This window comes from Vulpes vulpes, chromosome 7 (genome assembly GCF_048418805.1).
Source record: "Vulpes vulpes isolate BD-2025 chromosome 7, VulVul3, whole genome shotgun sequence".
Lineage (NCBI taxonomy): Eukaryota > Metazoa > Chordata > Mammalia > Carnivora > Canidae > Vulpes > Vulpes vulpes.
In genome coordinates, this window is record NC_132786.1 from 63,164,677 (window position 1) to 63,181,859 (window position 17,183).

The following is a 17,183-nucleotide window of genomic DNA, read 5'->3' on the forward strand; positions in this document are numbered from 1 at the left end:
AAGAGGACTTGTGATCATAATTGTTTAAATTCCCTTTGCGGGTTTTAGAGCTGCTTTCACCTTATCTTTACATAAATATTGAGACACTTGTAATCAACTGAACATCCGTTTGTTGAATATAAGCCTCACTGTGGGAGGAAGAAAGAAAAACGGTCACAATAATGATTTACAAGTTAGTGACCATGTCTGTAAATTTACCTGATAAATCTAATGTAGATTTCCTTTTTGACAATTCCATGACAACTGAAAAGTACATCTTGTGTTGTTCCTTATTGCCCTTTCTGTACGTCCATCACTTATGATGATGCATTTTCAACCTGTGATATTACCAGGCATCCATGTGTCCATGATTGTTTTTCAGCTTGACTCCTGGGCTCTCTGTTTGGTCTGACTCTTAACTTTTGGTCATTTTTCTATTGAGTTGAAGGATTGCCCAACTCCTTAATTTTGGTCATTTCAGAAGCTTTGACCCTGGAATCCTGACCTCTTTTCCTTCAGCTGCGTCCACTGAAACTCCTCCAGTCAGAAGAGACTTAGCAACTTCTCTGGTACTTCTTTCCTTGTTCCATGGACACACTCCACAGATCTTAAAATAAAGATCATAAATGTTCAGAATGAAATTTATTATATTGCATCATTGGCTATCATGGTCATATTTATGTATTGTCTACAGATGGTCACCATCTATAAATTCTTCCTAAAGTTGCTGCTTCCTCCTCAATAGGTAACTCTTCATTTTTCATTGAAATATTGTTGTCAGATTTGCAGTAACTTGTACCTGGATTAATACCTGTGTTGTTTGGGATGGCAAAGGCCCAGCTGCTATAGCTCCAGATTAGTACCATTTAGACACCATCTGCCTTTGACTTAAAAATAGACCATGAGGGGCACCTGGATGACTCGGTTGAGTGTCTGACTCTCGATTTCAGCTCTGGTCTGGATCTTGCGGTCCTGAGTTTGAGCCCCGTGTTGGGCTCCATGGTGGATATTGAGCCCAACTCAAAAAAGAGAAAGGAAAAATGAAGACCATGAAAGGATCCATTGCAGAAAGTTATCTAATCACTCACATTAATTATTATATCAAGCAAAGCTCCCAGAGAGATCAGTACAGATTTGCAGACATTTCATCTATACTATTTCTTTTGATGTTGACATGTTCATAAGAAAATTTATTGTAGGTCTGAAGAGTAGAGATTCTGGATCCTACCATTAGTACTTGCCAGTTGGGTGGCTATGGAGAAATTAACTTCTCTGTGCCACGGTATCTTCCTCTATAAAAATAGGATAATAATAGTACTTCTTACATACTGTTAATGCATACAAACCATTTAAAGCAGTGTCTAGCTCATTGTTTGTGCTGTATTACTATTATAATAAAGCAGGAATAATAAAGTAGAATTAATATGACTAACAATAGAACGAGGATGTCTTTTTCCTTGGCTTCCCATTGTAATGACAATATTGGTTCCCAAAGACATTTTCTAGTTGTATTGTTTCTGACTCTGGTATATATTAGAAGCGCTGTATACTTGTAAATTTCTACTATTTTCCTCAAACTCCCATGATGCTTTAGAACTGGGAAAATAAGAATCATGAATGTATATTGATCTCTCATTCAGTTTCAGACTTCCTGCTAACTCTTCAATCTGCATTATTTCCTTTAGATTTCACACACACCATCTGTAGTTTTTACTTGTCATCCCCCCTTTCAAGACACAAACCGAGATGTCTGCACTGTCCTTGTCTTGATCTATGGTCACTTGATACAACTGCTTCCCTTAGAGATGAATTTTCCTTTCTAATTTGGCCAAATCTTACCACTTTTCACCTTGAGATACACATAAAACTCACGTCGTCTCTTCATTCACTCCTATAGATACTGTCACTTGTCAAAGTCCTAGTGTTCATGCAGCATTTCCCCTCAGTGTTTCTCCACCATGGAGAAAGTGACTCTGGAAAAGAAGGCGTTACGTTCTTGCTGCCTACTGAGCCATCATCTTTCTCACGTCCCTGCTCTCTCTCCATCCTCTTGTTTCAGCAACCGTCCATGATTTAGAGAGTCATACCAAGAATAGATGCCCGATGTCAAGACTTGAAAATCTAACTTTTAAAGTGTTCCTGAAAATTAGATGACCCTATTTTTCTAATCCTTCCCCGAGGTTGCGGGAGGGGGCACAGGGCAAACGGTCCGCGGACACACATGTCTCATGTCCTTAGTTCACACTTGAAGTGTTGTATGTCATGTGGGTATTGGAAGTTTTATTTCCTTGAGCTGCAGAGACTCCCGGAAAGACAAACTGTAAACAAATCGTCTGACATACACCCTCTGGAACCCCGTTTCCAAACGATCGCGCCAGTGACATTTCATTGATTGTGCACAAGCTGTGAAAAATGCTACCTCTCCTCTGATGAATTTGAAACTTCTGTGCACTAGCCTTTTGTCCCATTCATAATGAATATGAATGCTGTGTTTTATTTCGGCATTGTGCTTTTGCTCTTCTCCTGGAAACGGATAGGATATGACATCCATTTCATCACTTAAACAGTCGGGGTAAAGGTTGATGTGAGAGCCGAATGAAGGCCCTGAGCTGCGACCACACGCACTTGCCAAATCAAATGCATTACGGAGGGAGTTTCCGTGAGTGTAGTGAGAATGGCAGCCTGTGTTTCAAGCCCTGGGTGCACAGACTTGGCTTCACGTGGTCTGGTGGAATGAGACCTGCCCTGAGAAGGAGGAACTGTGCCCAGAGCTCCTTTCAAGAAAGCCTTTCCCATTACCAAATGTATGCAATGGGTGCTGAATTCCCATTACCCAAATAAGAATTTCTTTCTTGAAGCATCCATGGGAAAGAGTGCAAATTACTTCAAGAAAGGATTTAAGGGAATTAAAATTAGAGTTCAAGTCAATTCAATAAGTGTTTACTAAATACTTAATGTGTACTCATTACCATGGGAGACACAAAAGGACATTCACTATTTTCAGGGAAACTGGGTAAAAAATTAGTTAAAATGAAATTGGCAGAAATGCCATTTGGGTTGTGTTTATTTTAAATTAGTTTTTCCCAGCCCCTGGATTTTTGTGTGTTGGCAATTTTTACATGTCTTTGTCTTAAATCTTTGTGTAGACTTATAATTATTTTCATCCATCTTTCAGAATTTAGGGTATTTTGATACCGTTTAAATGATTTGGATAATGCTTTTATAATGTGCACATTTTTACCATTTTGTCATTTGCAACTGGAAGAGAATATTTTCATTCATCCTCAGTTATTTCTATTTGTTGACAGTGTTCACATTAATATTTTAGTATTGTTTTTTTCTAAAATCACATTGATTGACAATAAAAATCCCCATTCCCCAAATCATAAATTTATAACTTTGTCCTACCAACCAGTGACTTGAAATTTTAAGTCAGTTTTTAATCACTTTCTCCCATGTGTAAAGTTATTTTGCTTTAAAAAATGTTAATTATAAATTTATAACTTTGTCCTACCAAGTGGTGACTTTAATCACTTTTTCCCATGTGCTAAGATATTTTGCCTTAAAAAATGTTAATTCGTTTTAACCCTCGGAGTCCCATTTACGTTTTTAGTTATGTGGCAAAAAGTGTTTTAAAGTAACAATTTGTTATTGATTGTTTCTGAAATGTCACTTAATTCAGTCAGTTCTTGAAAACTCATTAGCTTTTGTCCGTTCCCATCAAGCTACAAATGCTATGAATCTTATATCTAGAAGAATACATGAGATACTTTATATTAATATTCATATTTACTAATTGGTTGAGTTCCTGCCGAGAGCTAGATGTTATTCTAGAACCATGTAGACATGGATGGAAGGGCAATCCAAGGTCTGAACTCCGAGCAGGCGGTTGCAGCGCAGCCCAATGAGAGTCACACAGAGCGGGTATTTTGAGCCTCGCATTGTCTCCTTCAATCCTCACATTGTCCCCTGTGAAATAAATACTGAAGAGAACACATTTTTAGTAGGTTAACAGAGCTAATAAGAGCAAAAGATGAGTCTTCAATCCACTTCTCTTTCCATTCCGTTTTGTTGTCGGTTGAAAACAAAGCCTTGCAACTTTCTAAGTGTTGAGTGAACATTTTCTGAACTTGAATGCGATTGTCAAGATGTTAAAATGAAGACAAACTCTGTAGAAAAGAACAAAAAAGATGTTTATATCAGTCTAAGATGTCAGGGAACAGTTGACAGAAGAAAAGGAGTCCAGGGTAGCCCAGAAACAGGTTCCTGTCTCTGCCCAGGGCTTTGACAGGCGTGTGTGACACCACCCCTCCCTGGGAGCCTGCAACTGCACGTCGCAAAGATCCTTTACATCATCTACACTGTTCGAGAGGCGATGTGCACTGTAGCCCCGGAGCGCCCTCCCTTTCCTGCTGTTTCTGGGGGGGGGGGAGGGCGGCATCACTTTCCATGTCTACATTCTATTACATTACTGATAGCTTCCCTAGCCTGGTGACCTAGAATGGCCAAAATCATTTTTCTTTCTGAATCCCATCAGTTGTTTCCAAATACTGCATTCAACTCTTTTAAAAATTTTAAGATTTTTTTTTTTCCCCAGAGGCCTACTTTTGGGAGATCTTTTTTTTTAGGAAAGATTTTTTCCCCCTTTAAACATTTCAAAGCTCATGCAATTCCACACTCCCTAGCAATGACCGCACAGCTAGGTTTTACACATCCTCTCCTTCCCTTTTCTTTCCCCATAGTAAACAGGTAGTAAGTAGATACACAGGATGACGTTTGCGCACGCAGCAGCAGCAGCATCGCATGAGATCCTTCATAGTGTATTTTTGTTGCTCTGGTCTTTCAGTGCAGAAGTCATGTATGTTATCTGTCCTAATGCCAATCGTTAAAAATGATTTCTTGGGATCCCTGGGTGGCTCAGCAGTTCAGCGCCTGCCTTCGGCCCAGGGCCTGATCCTGGAGACCCGGGATCGAGTCCCACATCGGGCTCCCTGTGTGGAGCCTGCTTCTGCCTCTGCCTGTGTCTCTGCCTCTCTCTCTCTCTCTCTCATGAATAAATAAATAAAATCTTTAAAAAGAATGATTTCTTGCTCTTTTCAATAGACAAGTGGAGGGATCCCTGGGTGGTGCAGCGGTTTGGCGCCTGCCTTTGGCCCAGGGCGCGATCCTGGAGACCCGGGATCGAATCCCACGTCGGGCTCCCGGTGCATGGAGCCTGCTTCTCCCTCTGCCTGTGTCTCTGCCATTCTCTCTCTCTCTCTGTGACTATCATAAAATAAATTTTAAAAAAATTAAAAAAATAGACAAGTGGATAGAAACGTTGAACCAGCCGCATTCAACTTTCAGAACGGCTTATGCGGTTTTTCCAGTCACGTGTTATGGTTCTCTGTAGCAGGGTTTACACTTTTTGATCGATTTACATTCATAACTCTTACCTCTGGGGAAGCAATATATCTGGACACATTCTGAAGTGAATTTATATGCCATCTAATAAGACGTCTTTGTACCACTTAATGCAAATAATAAAGATCCCCCCCCCCCCCAAAAAAACACAAATTTTTAAAAAGGCAAGAAGGGATTTACAAATTCTAAATATTCTTGGATCAGGAAGGAAAACACCAAAAGCATTCCTATGTACATGTCTCCCCACCCCAATCTCCCATTGGTGATAGAAATCCAGCCCTGCCCTCCCTGTCTCTGGCTCTCAGGCCCCCAGGGCCTGTTGGCCGGCAGGTGTCCTGGGTGGTCAGTGCGAGTGTCTCTCCAGGACGGAACTGAAACATTCTGCCTTAGAAAAGCCAGAGACGGTTAAATGCCAAACCATGTTTCTAAACATTATTTTAAATAGATTTATTGCCTTAGTGCTTGTGAAGTTAAATACAGACTTTCTTTTTCATGAAAGAGAAGATTGTAGATTATAGAGAATTATTTTCTATTGTGTTGTCAGATTTTTGCAGACTGAATTCACAAACTAATTTTTTTTAAATCTAGAACTGAGCATACTTTGACTATGTACATAGTAATTTCATAAACATGTCAATATTACCTACCTAAGTTGTGGTGTTTGTTTTCTAAGCGTTTCCACATAACTTAGTTCATACCTATATAAGTAATTTTGTAGTAAAAATCATTTAGACATCACAGATATTCTCTCCCTACTCACTGGAAAAGTTTTCTTTCTCAGTTTACAAACAAAGAAAATAAGAGTTTGCACTAACTATCTGTATATATCCAAATCCACCCCCCAGGGCCATGATAATTTTTTTTTTTTTAAAGGATACAGACATAAAACTATTTGTTTATTGGAAATGCTTTTTTTTTTTTTTTTTTGAAAATTTTCTTTTTTTAAGTGGCAGGTTCCTTGGTTTATTTTACTACGTCATGATACCTCTTACTGATCTTATGCTAAATTTAAAGCAGAGAAATGTCAACAGCAAGGAGCAATCATCCCCTTGATCCACGTAACCTAATGGTAAATCGGTGAAGATCAAAATTATGTTGTGAGTATGGACTGGCATCCTGTTGAGGAGGTTTCCAGGCGGTCGAATTAGGCAGAGAACGCTCTCAACATAAAAAGTGAGCAGGTCAAGAAAGACCAGAATCAAAGCTTTCTTACGGACTTGCTTTGTCAAAACTAACGGGTAAAACTTCACTGGGAAGCAGACCCCGTGACCGCATGAAGCCCAACGGCCACGTCAGAAAAGAATAGTCGTGCGTCTCTTTCTTAAGCCCAACAGATGAACGGATGAAATCCTCAATTTATTCTTTAATTCATTTGTTTGCCCAACAAACATTGATCGAACATTGACTAGCGACGCGTGTTTGGCAGCGCTGGTCCTGGAGTCACTCCTGGGTCCCCCTGGCATGACCATCCATCCGTGCCTAACTTCTGAGCCCACCTTTTCCTCCCGTGTTACCTGGCTGCGAACTCCCTGAGACTCTAGAGTAGCATCCTTAGAAAAATATCCTAGACATTGTCGAGAACGCAGAATCTGAGCAGAACTGTATTTTCTCAACTATCTTTTCCGAGCAGAACTGTATTTTCTCAACTGTATTTTCTCCCTCTTCTCAAACTGTAGCTATTTATACTCTAGAAGGATCCTTAAAAATGGTTGAACGGTAGATATTCTAAAACACGAACACATTGTCTCTGCTTATTTTTGGGGGGCAAAATGAAAATATGTTTATGCTCAATTTGCTAATCTGATAGGTTTGCGCGCGGTGCATGTTTTGTGCTAAAACTTGATCTCTCAATAGAAAAATCTTTAAATTTTCTGTCTTTTTTTTTTTTCTACTTTCCGTAGTTTTACCTAGCCACACGTGTGGAAACCCCGGGGAGATCCTGAAGGGAGTTCTCCACGGAACGAGATTCAACATAGGAGACAAGATCCGGTACAGCTGCCTGTCTGGCTACATCTTGGAAGGCCATGCGATCCTGACCTGCATCGTCAGCCCTGGCAACGGGGCTTCCTGGGACTTCCCGGCTCCGTTTTGCAGGGGTACGTACCACACAGCCGGGGGTGCGGTGGCCTGGACCCAACTGTGGACATGGCCTTGGGGCTGATGCTCTAACAGCTTCCGCTCAAGAAAGAGAACTCACAGCCTGCTGGGTCCCGCTGGGCCAGCACCTTCTGTTCCTGAAGTCATGTCACCTGTACCCCAAGAGGCCACGGGGGGCCTGGAAAGCCAGTAACAGGCATAGATGTGTCCTTAAATATCCAAATGTTTCTTCATTCTGCTTTTCAGACTCTATTCCCTTTCCGTGTAATGTTATCACTTGCTGTCACAGCTTCCAGGCTTTACTGTTCACATTTATATCCTTCTTGATGTGACAGCTCCTTTTTTTTTTTTTAATCTTCTCATTAAAAATGACAAACGCCATCGATAATTAAATTATCCCTTTTAAGGACTCTTTGGGCACTCTTAGGACTTTGAGATAAGGTGGTCGTGAAAGGCTGTGCCCTATCCAAGTGCTCAGCGGCATAATTCGGGGCAAGGTTAGGATTACTTTCCCGATGCCCTGTGACGTTTAGCTTCTTCCATAACATTATTTTACTCATCCGGTAACTTTAGGGAAGAGCTGACTGCAATGCTTAAGTTCTGACTTTCCGGAGAGAAACTCGACTTAGGTTTTCAAAACTGAAAGAGTGGCCAACATCTATTAAGGCCTTAATAAGAGGCCAGAAAGCAGGCCGAGGGCTTTACTCAGATCACAGCGATGCTCTTCACAACCACAGAAATAATAATCATAAACAGTCATTTAATAGATAAAGAATCAAAGTTTGTATCTTTGAGCAGGTCCCAGAGATAGGCAGCACGTGCTGCGTTAGGACTCGCACCCGCGTCTGGCTTCTAGTCACCCAGCCGCACAAGGTCACAGCCTCGGCCACAGGACCTCACGGAGCAGCATGTTGTCACCTGTGCGCTTCTCGCTCAGTCTATGCTACTTAATGGACATTTTCCTTTTAGAAAAAAAAAAGTGTTTTCCTGTTCAATGTTGTGGTGTCCTAAGATCTTGCTGGTGCTACATTCGGGTGCGATGACCTGTCACTAGTGCCACCCGCGACCACTGCAGGTGCTGCCGGCAGCTGGGTCGGACCAGTCGCTTCACCTGCTTTGTGTCCTACCTGTGCAAGCAGGTGTCTCATCACAGGCTTATTCTGTAGCCGAGGAATCTGAAGTTAAGAGGTGTGACGGGGTCAGGGTGTTCTAGCTCGGAGGTGGTGGGGCTCAGATGGAGCCTGTCCAACGGCTCCCCCACCCTGGAGGGAATCCTACTGTCCACGTTTCCTGGTGCTTCCTCCAGAAGTTCTTATTTCCTCTGCACGTTTCTCAACCTGTCCTCTCTCTGTCTCTCTTTGCCTCCCCCTTCCTTATCACTACTGATTATTTTCCATTTTGTCAAAAGAATGGTGTGTGTTAGGTAGGTTTTTTTCCAAAATGAACGGCAGAGAAATAAAAAAGAAAACCAGCAGAGCCAGGCAGTAGGTTCGAGAGTGCTTTTAATGGGGAGCGCTCCCGGGTGAGGTTCCATGACTCGGAGAGGTGGCCCAGGTCAGGGAAGTCGCACCGGGGTTGGGGAGTGTGGGGGGTTTTAAGCCTTACTGGTTCTGGGTCTGGATCCCGGTGGGTCCCTTGCCAAATTAGGCAAGGAAACACCATGTCCCTAGGTGATTGGCTGGGGGTAGGGATAGTATAGACAATGGGGGGGTGGTCCCTGGCTGGAAAGTCCTGGATGGAAAGTTTCGGTTTCCCATCTAGGCTTTGATTTACTGGAGCTGATGTGGTGGTCATGGCTGCTTTGGCGGGAAGATCAGCCATTTTGACCCAATTTGAGATGTCCGCCCTGTTGGGTGCCCCTGTCTCTCAGCCAGCCCAACAGCGTGTACTCAAAATCAGGCCTCCCTTCCATTTGCCTTGTTTTGTCATTGAATCTCCTCAACCAGCTGGTCCCACCTAAGGACACTGGCAGGGGGTGTCCCAAACACATGCCCTCTGCCTTGACCTCCCCAGTGCGCCCTGCACTCGGGGCAACACTGGAGCTCCTGCAACTTTGGCCTCTTGTGCCCTGTGCACTACCTTTTCCTTTTCGAACTTTCGTTCACCTCTGTTCCCACTCTCGGTCCCCACTCTCAGTCCCCTTATCATTATTTGTTCTTTTCACCCGGACCCCCTCAGGTTGGTTACAGGAGCTCCATGTGAGGAATGTCACATCCATCCTACACCCTCCTCCCGGGTGGCTCTTCCCAGCACCCAGCTCCCTGGCCACCTCCCTCTCAGTCAGACCCGTCGCTGATGCTACAGGAGCCAAGTGCCAAGTCTTCCTCATGGCTCCGATGTGTCCCAGGGTCATCTTGGTGTAACTGAGCAGCGGATGGCACCTGCCAGTGTCCCCCGACACAGACTCGAAGCATTTCTGCCCCGTACAATGGTCCTCCAGGGCTCTGGGGGCCGGTGCTCCTCCCAGCCACAGATGGTAGGCTCCCCTGTGCTCTGCGGGAGCTGGAGGGCTCCCTGGACAGAGTGTTTACACCACAGAAATTGGCAAACCCTACACAACACGGCCTTGTTTTTGGTTTATTTTTTTCCCCAGAGAGTTCCTTCCCAACATACCACTCCATGCTCAATCCCAAAGTTTTGCTGTTTTTATTCTGTTACACAGTTCACCTTTTCGTCCTCCACAAATCTTGCTGATTTATCAAGTTTACACTTAAGTCCAAATTTCTGTCATTTCTTACACTGTAACCTCTTTTGGGATTTTTTTTTTAAGTCCTTCTGTCTATAGTGTTTATTTTGTTGCTATTTTACATTTGAACATAATGTCTTAACATGGCTTCTTGAAGGAGCTTCGAACCTTCCAGAAGACAGTACATAGTCATACAGACTTTGTAGCCAGACCCTCGATTCCTCGATTTCTCTCTACATTAAAATGTAGCCTCGTCTGTAGTGCTTTCCCCTACTGCTGTACCCGATTCCCACAGTCAAGAACTTAATAGAGGCATAGACAGATGTAGAGTATCCCATAAGGAGTCTTTAATCAACCTGAAAATGCAAGAAGTAAATATTAATAGTAGCCACTACCACTTCTTTCTTCTCCAAGGAGTTTTCTTCTTAATTGAAGGGTCTTTATTTATTCCACGACTATAAGCCTTATAAAGTCAAAGTTAATATAATAATACACCCAACAATCATTCTTAGTCTGTCACCAATTTATTAACTTCCAACTATATTAATATATTTTTGTCAGCATAAATATTTTGTCTCCTTCATTACAGATGATTACATTTATACTTATATTTTGCTTATATTATACTTATATTTTGATTTTCCCACTGCTTGGGCTAGTAGCAAATTCAAAGGGCATTAAATTAGATATAATTGTTTTATGAAGCAAATCTGAAAGCTGCAACAGTTTGTCATTGAATTGGATAACTGAATCATAAAGAAAATCAATGACCTAATTCTTATAAATGTGTAGATGTGGCCTATCTAGGGGAAACATAAATGAATTTCAGTAAAGTGGGCTTAGATAATTTATAAAAATGAAATGAGTATATTTTCTGCTTCCCCAGTGTTCTAGTGATTTAGTTCCAGGAATCACTGGAGGATTCTTCTTGATAGCACTATGAACGGTAACACCACTAGATCCCATTACGATGACTTTTTGCTAGTGTTGAAAGATTAAAAAAAAAAAGGAAAGAAAAATTTATGTATAAGTCCAAGTGGCAGTATCTAACCTGAACAATGATACCCAGAGGTGTGTGTCATTTCTGGAGTCATGTGATATCCTTTAAAGAAAGAAGGTAGAACCATGTATTCAATAAAACTAGTACCTAATAAACTGGAGACCAGCCCGCTCTGCTTATAACTGATTCCTCTAATTCCTCTAATAACAGCAACAAATTGACTTCTTTCCAGGGTGAGGTTTCAGGGTTTCTTATTCTGGAGGCTTCCCATTTCAGTCTTCCTCATTTATCTTGGAGTTTTCAAACTTAACATCAAGAACTTCCTTAATTTCACCCCATTAGCACCTATGGTTCCTGTTGTCTCTTTTAGTCTTTGCAAAGATGTATCCTGTGTGGGCAGGCACGGTGCCTATTTAGAGAAATTAAAAAGGGCGGGGGGAGAGAAATAGAACCAAAACAGATGCTCTCAGCTCAGAATTTAAGTGCCTTCTTCATTTGCTTTATGCTTCCCCTACTGTATTATTAAATCAAAAAGACTGTAGCGTGAAGGGCCAAAATATATCACAAATTACTTTGGTCCCCGGGACACGGGAGGGCCATAGAGTATAAAATACAGATGAGAAGGGACTCTTCTTAAATGGAAGCTGAACAGCAGTCTGTCGTCTCCAGATTTATGGCATGGTCCAGAAAGTAGAAAGGAAGCAGGTGAGGAGCTGCACTGGGACAATGCTGCTTCATGAAAACCAGTGATGTGATCTGAAGCAACCCCAGGGAGACGTGGTCCTCACCTCATGTTAGCCCAGCATGAGGCGACTAAGACACTTCCTTGCTGCTGCTCCTCAGACTCTGCAAATCCTAATTCATGACTTCATTTTTTAAGTGCCTTATTCCATGTGGACAGTCACATGGAGAATAGGTAGAAATGAGGGCCGTTTGGGGACGTGAGCTATGGCTGGGCCTGGGAGAGATTAGCAATGTGTTATAGTTTATGCTTTACATAAATGACTGGACAGTTGCACCGGGCAGAGGCCATTGGAAACCAGCCAGCTCCAAGCAACACTGGTCAAGTCCAGCCAGAGATACATGGTCTTGCTTCCCTAAACATCACCTTTGATGATGAAAGCCTTGATGTTTTCAATGATGGAACACTTTGTGTTTGCAAAGCGCTTCATGAAATAATTATCAACAGCCATTGCAGACCTGAGATCCCTGAAGTCAAAGCTCTGGGCGTTACCAATTACAAGTTGTCCTAAATGACCTATTTTTTGTTTTGTTTTGTTTTATATTCACTTCACAGAGGAGTATTCACGTTAGGTGCGCAACTCCTTTGAACTCCAATAGAAAGTCCTCTAAAATCGTATTTATATAATCTCCACTGTAAAGATGCTGAAGTCCATAAAGTCTTGAACCCAGCTGTATCTCCCAACCTTGAGAGGTAGGCAGGGAAGGCAGTATTAGTCTTCTAATAAATGTAAGGAGGTTTCACTTGTGCTGACATCGGTTGTAAATGTATGACTTGGGCATTATAACAAGACCATTTATTGTGTCATCCTCCTTTTATGAAATTTAATATAAGGGGTACATGCTCATAATTTAAAAAAATAAGGTATAGCAGGGATCACTATGAAAAGAAACATCCCGTTGAAACTACCATCCTCTTATGCAACAGATATTTTGATAACATTGAACTGTTTTTTAGTACTATAACTGCTTGCACTATTCTTTTTTATCAACTATGGTTTTTATTTTCAATTTTTAAGAATATTGTAAAGACTTTATTTGAGAGAGAGAGAAAGAGAGAGAGCACAAGCAGAGGGAGGGACAGAGGGAGAAGCAGATTCCTCGCTGAGGGAGGAACCCAATGTGGGGCTGGATCCCAGGAACCCAAGATCATGACCTGAGCTAAAGGGAGATGCTTCACTGACTGAGCCACCCAGACAGCCCTTAGTTAATTAATTAATCAATTAATTATAAATTGGCATATTGCTATGAGGATTAGATACTTCTTTTACTCCCATTTACCATGTCTTGTTTCTCCCAATTTAATTTCAATTTCTGTATATTATTTAAAAATTAAATAAGACAGTCTTTTTTTCTTTTTTCTTTTTCTTTTTCTTTTCTTTTTCTTTTCTTTCTTTTTTTTTTTTTTTTTTTTTTGTTACCCCAAAGGCACAGGCAAGGCTTTAGTGGGGCTAGAGTTTAAGCTGAAGGTGACACAGCATGGCCAGAGTAGTGATGCTGGTTTCTCCAAACAGGGCAGCGCCCCTACTTAAACAGAGAAAGTTCCCACTCAGGTTCAGCATCTAGCATGCTAAGGACAGAAACAGGAAAAAGTGCTTCATCTTGATTGGCTTGGTCCTCTGGCCGGGGCACCGTCCTGCATCCTGCAGCATCCTAGTTATGGCCTCGGTGGGCTGGTTATCCCCACTAGCAAGGCCGTAGAGGTTCAGGTCCAGCATTTCCTGTCTGGTCTTAGGGGTCCCTTTGTGGTCACCAACATCTGTTCCCAAAATTGATGTCTGAGGGCCAGAATTGATAGAAAAAAGGCCAGACCTAAAAATCAAAGGCCCAGGCAAGGCTTTATTGGGGTTACAGCTCGAGCTGAGGAGATACACAGCATTAACAGAAAGCACTTAGGCAGCCTCCCTCTTCCTGGTATGTCTTCTGATCCTGTCTTCCTGCTGTATTCTCTCAGCCATAATAGAACTTGTGCAATATCAAAGTTGTTAACATTTATATTTTATGTTATAATCATAATTAAGTCCTTCTTAATTTGTCTAAAGGCTGAAAAGCAATAAACGATATTCATATTATTATAACTATGTAAATATTTTTCACTGCAGAGCTAAGTATTATGCCTGTAATTAGACTGCCTCCTCTATAATCCAGTATCACAATTCCTGTGCCCCTCAGAGTTCAGATGAGCTCTTTCTGAGCCCCAATTATTCATAATAATGCCATAATTACTTTGGTTTCACATTTGGGCCAAGGCTATCTCCTATGTAATATATGTAATGCAATAGTAGCAAGCTCAAACGCAATTGTGTGCTCGTGTTAAACTCCATGTGAATATTTCTGACTGGCAGTTAGTTCTGATACTATTGATCATTTGGGGGCTGGAAGGGAGGCTAGGAGTTGGATCAGCTAAAAGGCAGGAAGAAGAAGAAGAAGAAATGGATTTTGTAAATGGCTGGCCCATTCATACCATGACTGCCTTCATGACTGCCTTTAGGACCTTTCATCGGTCCTAAAATTTTGAATCATCTTTCTTTGCCTCTTGTGGATTAGTAAAACTTATGGTTATCACAGTCATCCAGATGTCTTCCACTTTATGCTTATCTGAATTTTTACTAGGAACAAACTCTATTATTCTTCCTGAAGGCCATAGACTTTCTCTCACACTTGACTGCTTTATGTTCCCCATACAATTGCTTTCTGTTGTTCCTGAAGTTTCTAGTTGCCACTGTTCCCAGGATATTGTACTTCCATTGCCTTGAATTCCCTAAACCCATACCTCCATCTCCCTAAAGTGTCCCTCAGACACTGAGGTCCCTGGCACTGGCTTCCCAGGCTCTTCCTTTACTGCCCCACTCAACCTGCCTACTCTCTCCTACATCCAATGTGTTCTTTTCCCTTTGTTTCACCTCAAATAGCTTCTTTGGAACTGTTGCTTCAGAGGAAAATCCTTTAAGCCTTATGATGCCTGCAGCTATTCTTGTCTGCATCCACACTATTGGATATTATAGCTGAGTATAAAATTATACATGGAAAACATTTCTTCCCAGAATGGTAAAGCATTGTTTCATTATTTTAAGCATATTATTGGCTTCTGCTGAAATGTAGTTTCTCTCTGTCTCTCTGTCTCTCTCCACACACACACACACACACACACACACACACACACACACACGGCAAGTGGATTTTGAGGTTTCTGACTGAAGAGATTAGCTTAAGCTAAAGAAGTAATGTTTTCCAGGCCTAGGTCAAAAGAAAAAACAGAGAGGCCTTTAAGAAAGCAAACCTAAATTATAGATTCCTTTGAGAGATGATACTATATTCATAATCTTGAGGAGAAGGATAAAACACACAGCATGGAGGAATGCCACAGATGCACTTGTTCAATGTGAGCTAGGTTGTAGGCAAGAGGATCCTCTGTGTGTGATGGAGCTAGTGGAGGGGCAGGGGTTAAGTTGCTATATGCCTAATAAAAGCCAATTGCTCAGTGTTTAGAACAGTTTTCCATTAGTAACATGATGTGACCCACAAGTATGAGCTGACCATGTAATTAAAATTTCCTAATAATCACTTTGATGCAGTAAGGAGAAATAGTTGAAATACATTTTAATAATGCATTTTCTTAACCCTACATAGTTCCAAAGATGATCTTTCTAACACATAATCGATATAAAATATCAATGAAGTAGTTTGTGTTTTTCCACACTCTTCTTAAGATCTTGGTGTGTATTTTAGTTGCAACATACCTCACTATAGAAGCCACATTTCAAGTTCTCATTCAGCACGTGTGCTAGTGGCTACTACTTCAAATGGCTCAGATTTCACAGGCAGAGGAATTTTAGTATTCTTTGCTCCTTCCACTTGTTAATGCATGTGGAGTCCTGGTGCTGAGTGGGTTTCATTTTCACTTACGATGTAGATTCAATATATAGATGTAGGTTTGTGATAAGGACTGATAAAAAAAAATGGGTCTCAAGTATACAAATCTGTGTCATAGTCTGATTGGAATTCTTCCCCTTAACTTCTCAGCAATTGCTGAAACAGATTTGAGCTGAATAGTATGGAAAGTAGAGTATATTTTTAAAATTAGTTTAGGCAAGAGATAAGAGTGAGCTAGCTCTTGATTAAGCCAAAAAAGGTTTCTCAAAAGGAATCTCATCTTACTTGCTGTCTTACTTTTGGAACAAATGACATTGAGGTCTAATGAATGAAGATTATGGAAAACTTTGAAGAAGGTGCAGATTAGCTAGTGGAGTAAGCAAGGAATTGGAAACAGCTTTGTGCATGTATGACTCACAAACTATGAACAAGTGAAAATAAGACCCACTCCAGGGAGGGGAGGAACCAGATTGAATTCCAGGGCCTACCTTCCCCGTCTGTAAACTGATACGTATACTGCGGTGAGATGTTCACAGCCAGAAAGCAATACAGGTGACGTCTGGACCTGGCAGCTCAGCTCCAGAGGCCGCGTACCTAATCTCTACACAGTATTATGAAGAAAAAAAGCAAATATTTTGAAAAGATGCTCTTCTCAGTAGTAGTCCGAGGATTAAAGGAAATGGCATATGCTAAGGACCCTGCAAAGTCTTTAGCACAAAAGAAGGCGAATAAAGTACAGATGACGTAGCATCATGTTACGGGTGCAGCGCTACCTGGGAGCAAATCCTGCTGTATCGCCAACCATGTGCTGTAGCCTTTGTCAAACTTACTTTCTCCTCTGGTCTGAATTTCCTTCTCTGTGTAACAGCACCTATTTCATACGTCTGTTAAAGACAGATAATCCAGGTGAAGTGCTTAGCAAAGAGCCTGACATAGTGAAATTCTCTAAATGTCAACTATTACAATTACTGTCCCATCCCATCTCCCTTCCAGTCTTGAAAGCAGCTTCAGATTTTGAAACTAAGTGAAGCCCAATGGCAAATAATCTGAAGGGAAATTCATATAAGCTATCAAGGCTCGTAGCTCTTTTTTTTTAAAATTTTTATTTATTTATGATAGTCACAGAGAGAGAGAGAGAGAGAGAGAGAGAGAAGAGAGAGAGAGGCAGAGACACAGGCAGAGGGAGAAGCAGGCTCCATGCACTGGGAGCCCGACATGGGATTCGATCCCGGGTCTCCAGGATCACGCCCTGGGCCAAAGGCAGGCGCCAAACTGCTGCGCCACCCAGGGATCCCAAGGCTCGTAGCTCTTAAAAAGTTTTTAGGCATCACTGATATTCTTTGGGAAGAAAAAAACCTATCAGGCTCATTTGAGGAGAGAAATTGAATGAAAGGAGACTCGGAT

The 17,183-nt window shown here is 41.6% G+C and overlaps 1 protein-coding gene across 2 annotated transcripts in view; it reads left to right on the forward strand.

The window, feature by feature from the left end:
* Window positions 1-17,183, forward strand: part of CSMD1 (CUB and Sushi multiple domains 1) — a 1,871,666-nt gene that overhangs the window by 901,681 nt on the left and 952,802 nt on the right. For both annotated transcript variants that reach the window (XM_072763911.1, XM_072763912.1), the window contains exon 4: window positions 7,284-7,478. In XM_072763911.1, the coding sequence (XP_072620012.1) occupies window positions 7,284-7,478 (195 nt within the window). The remainder of the gene's footprint in view (window positions 1-7,283; window positions 7,479-17,183) is intronic.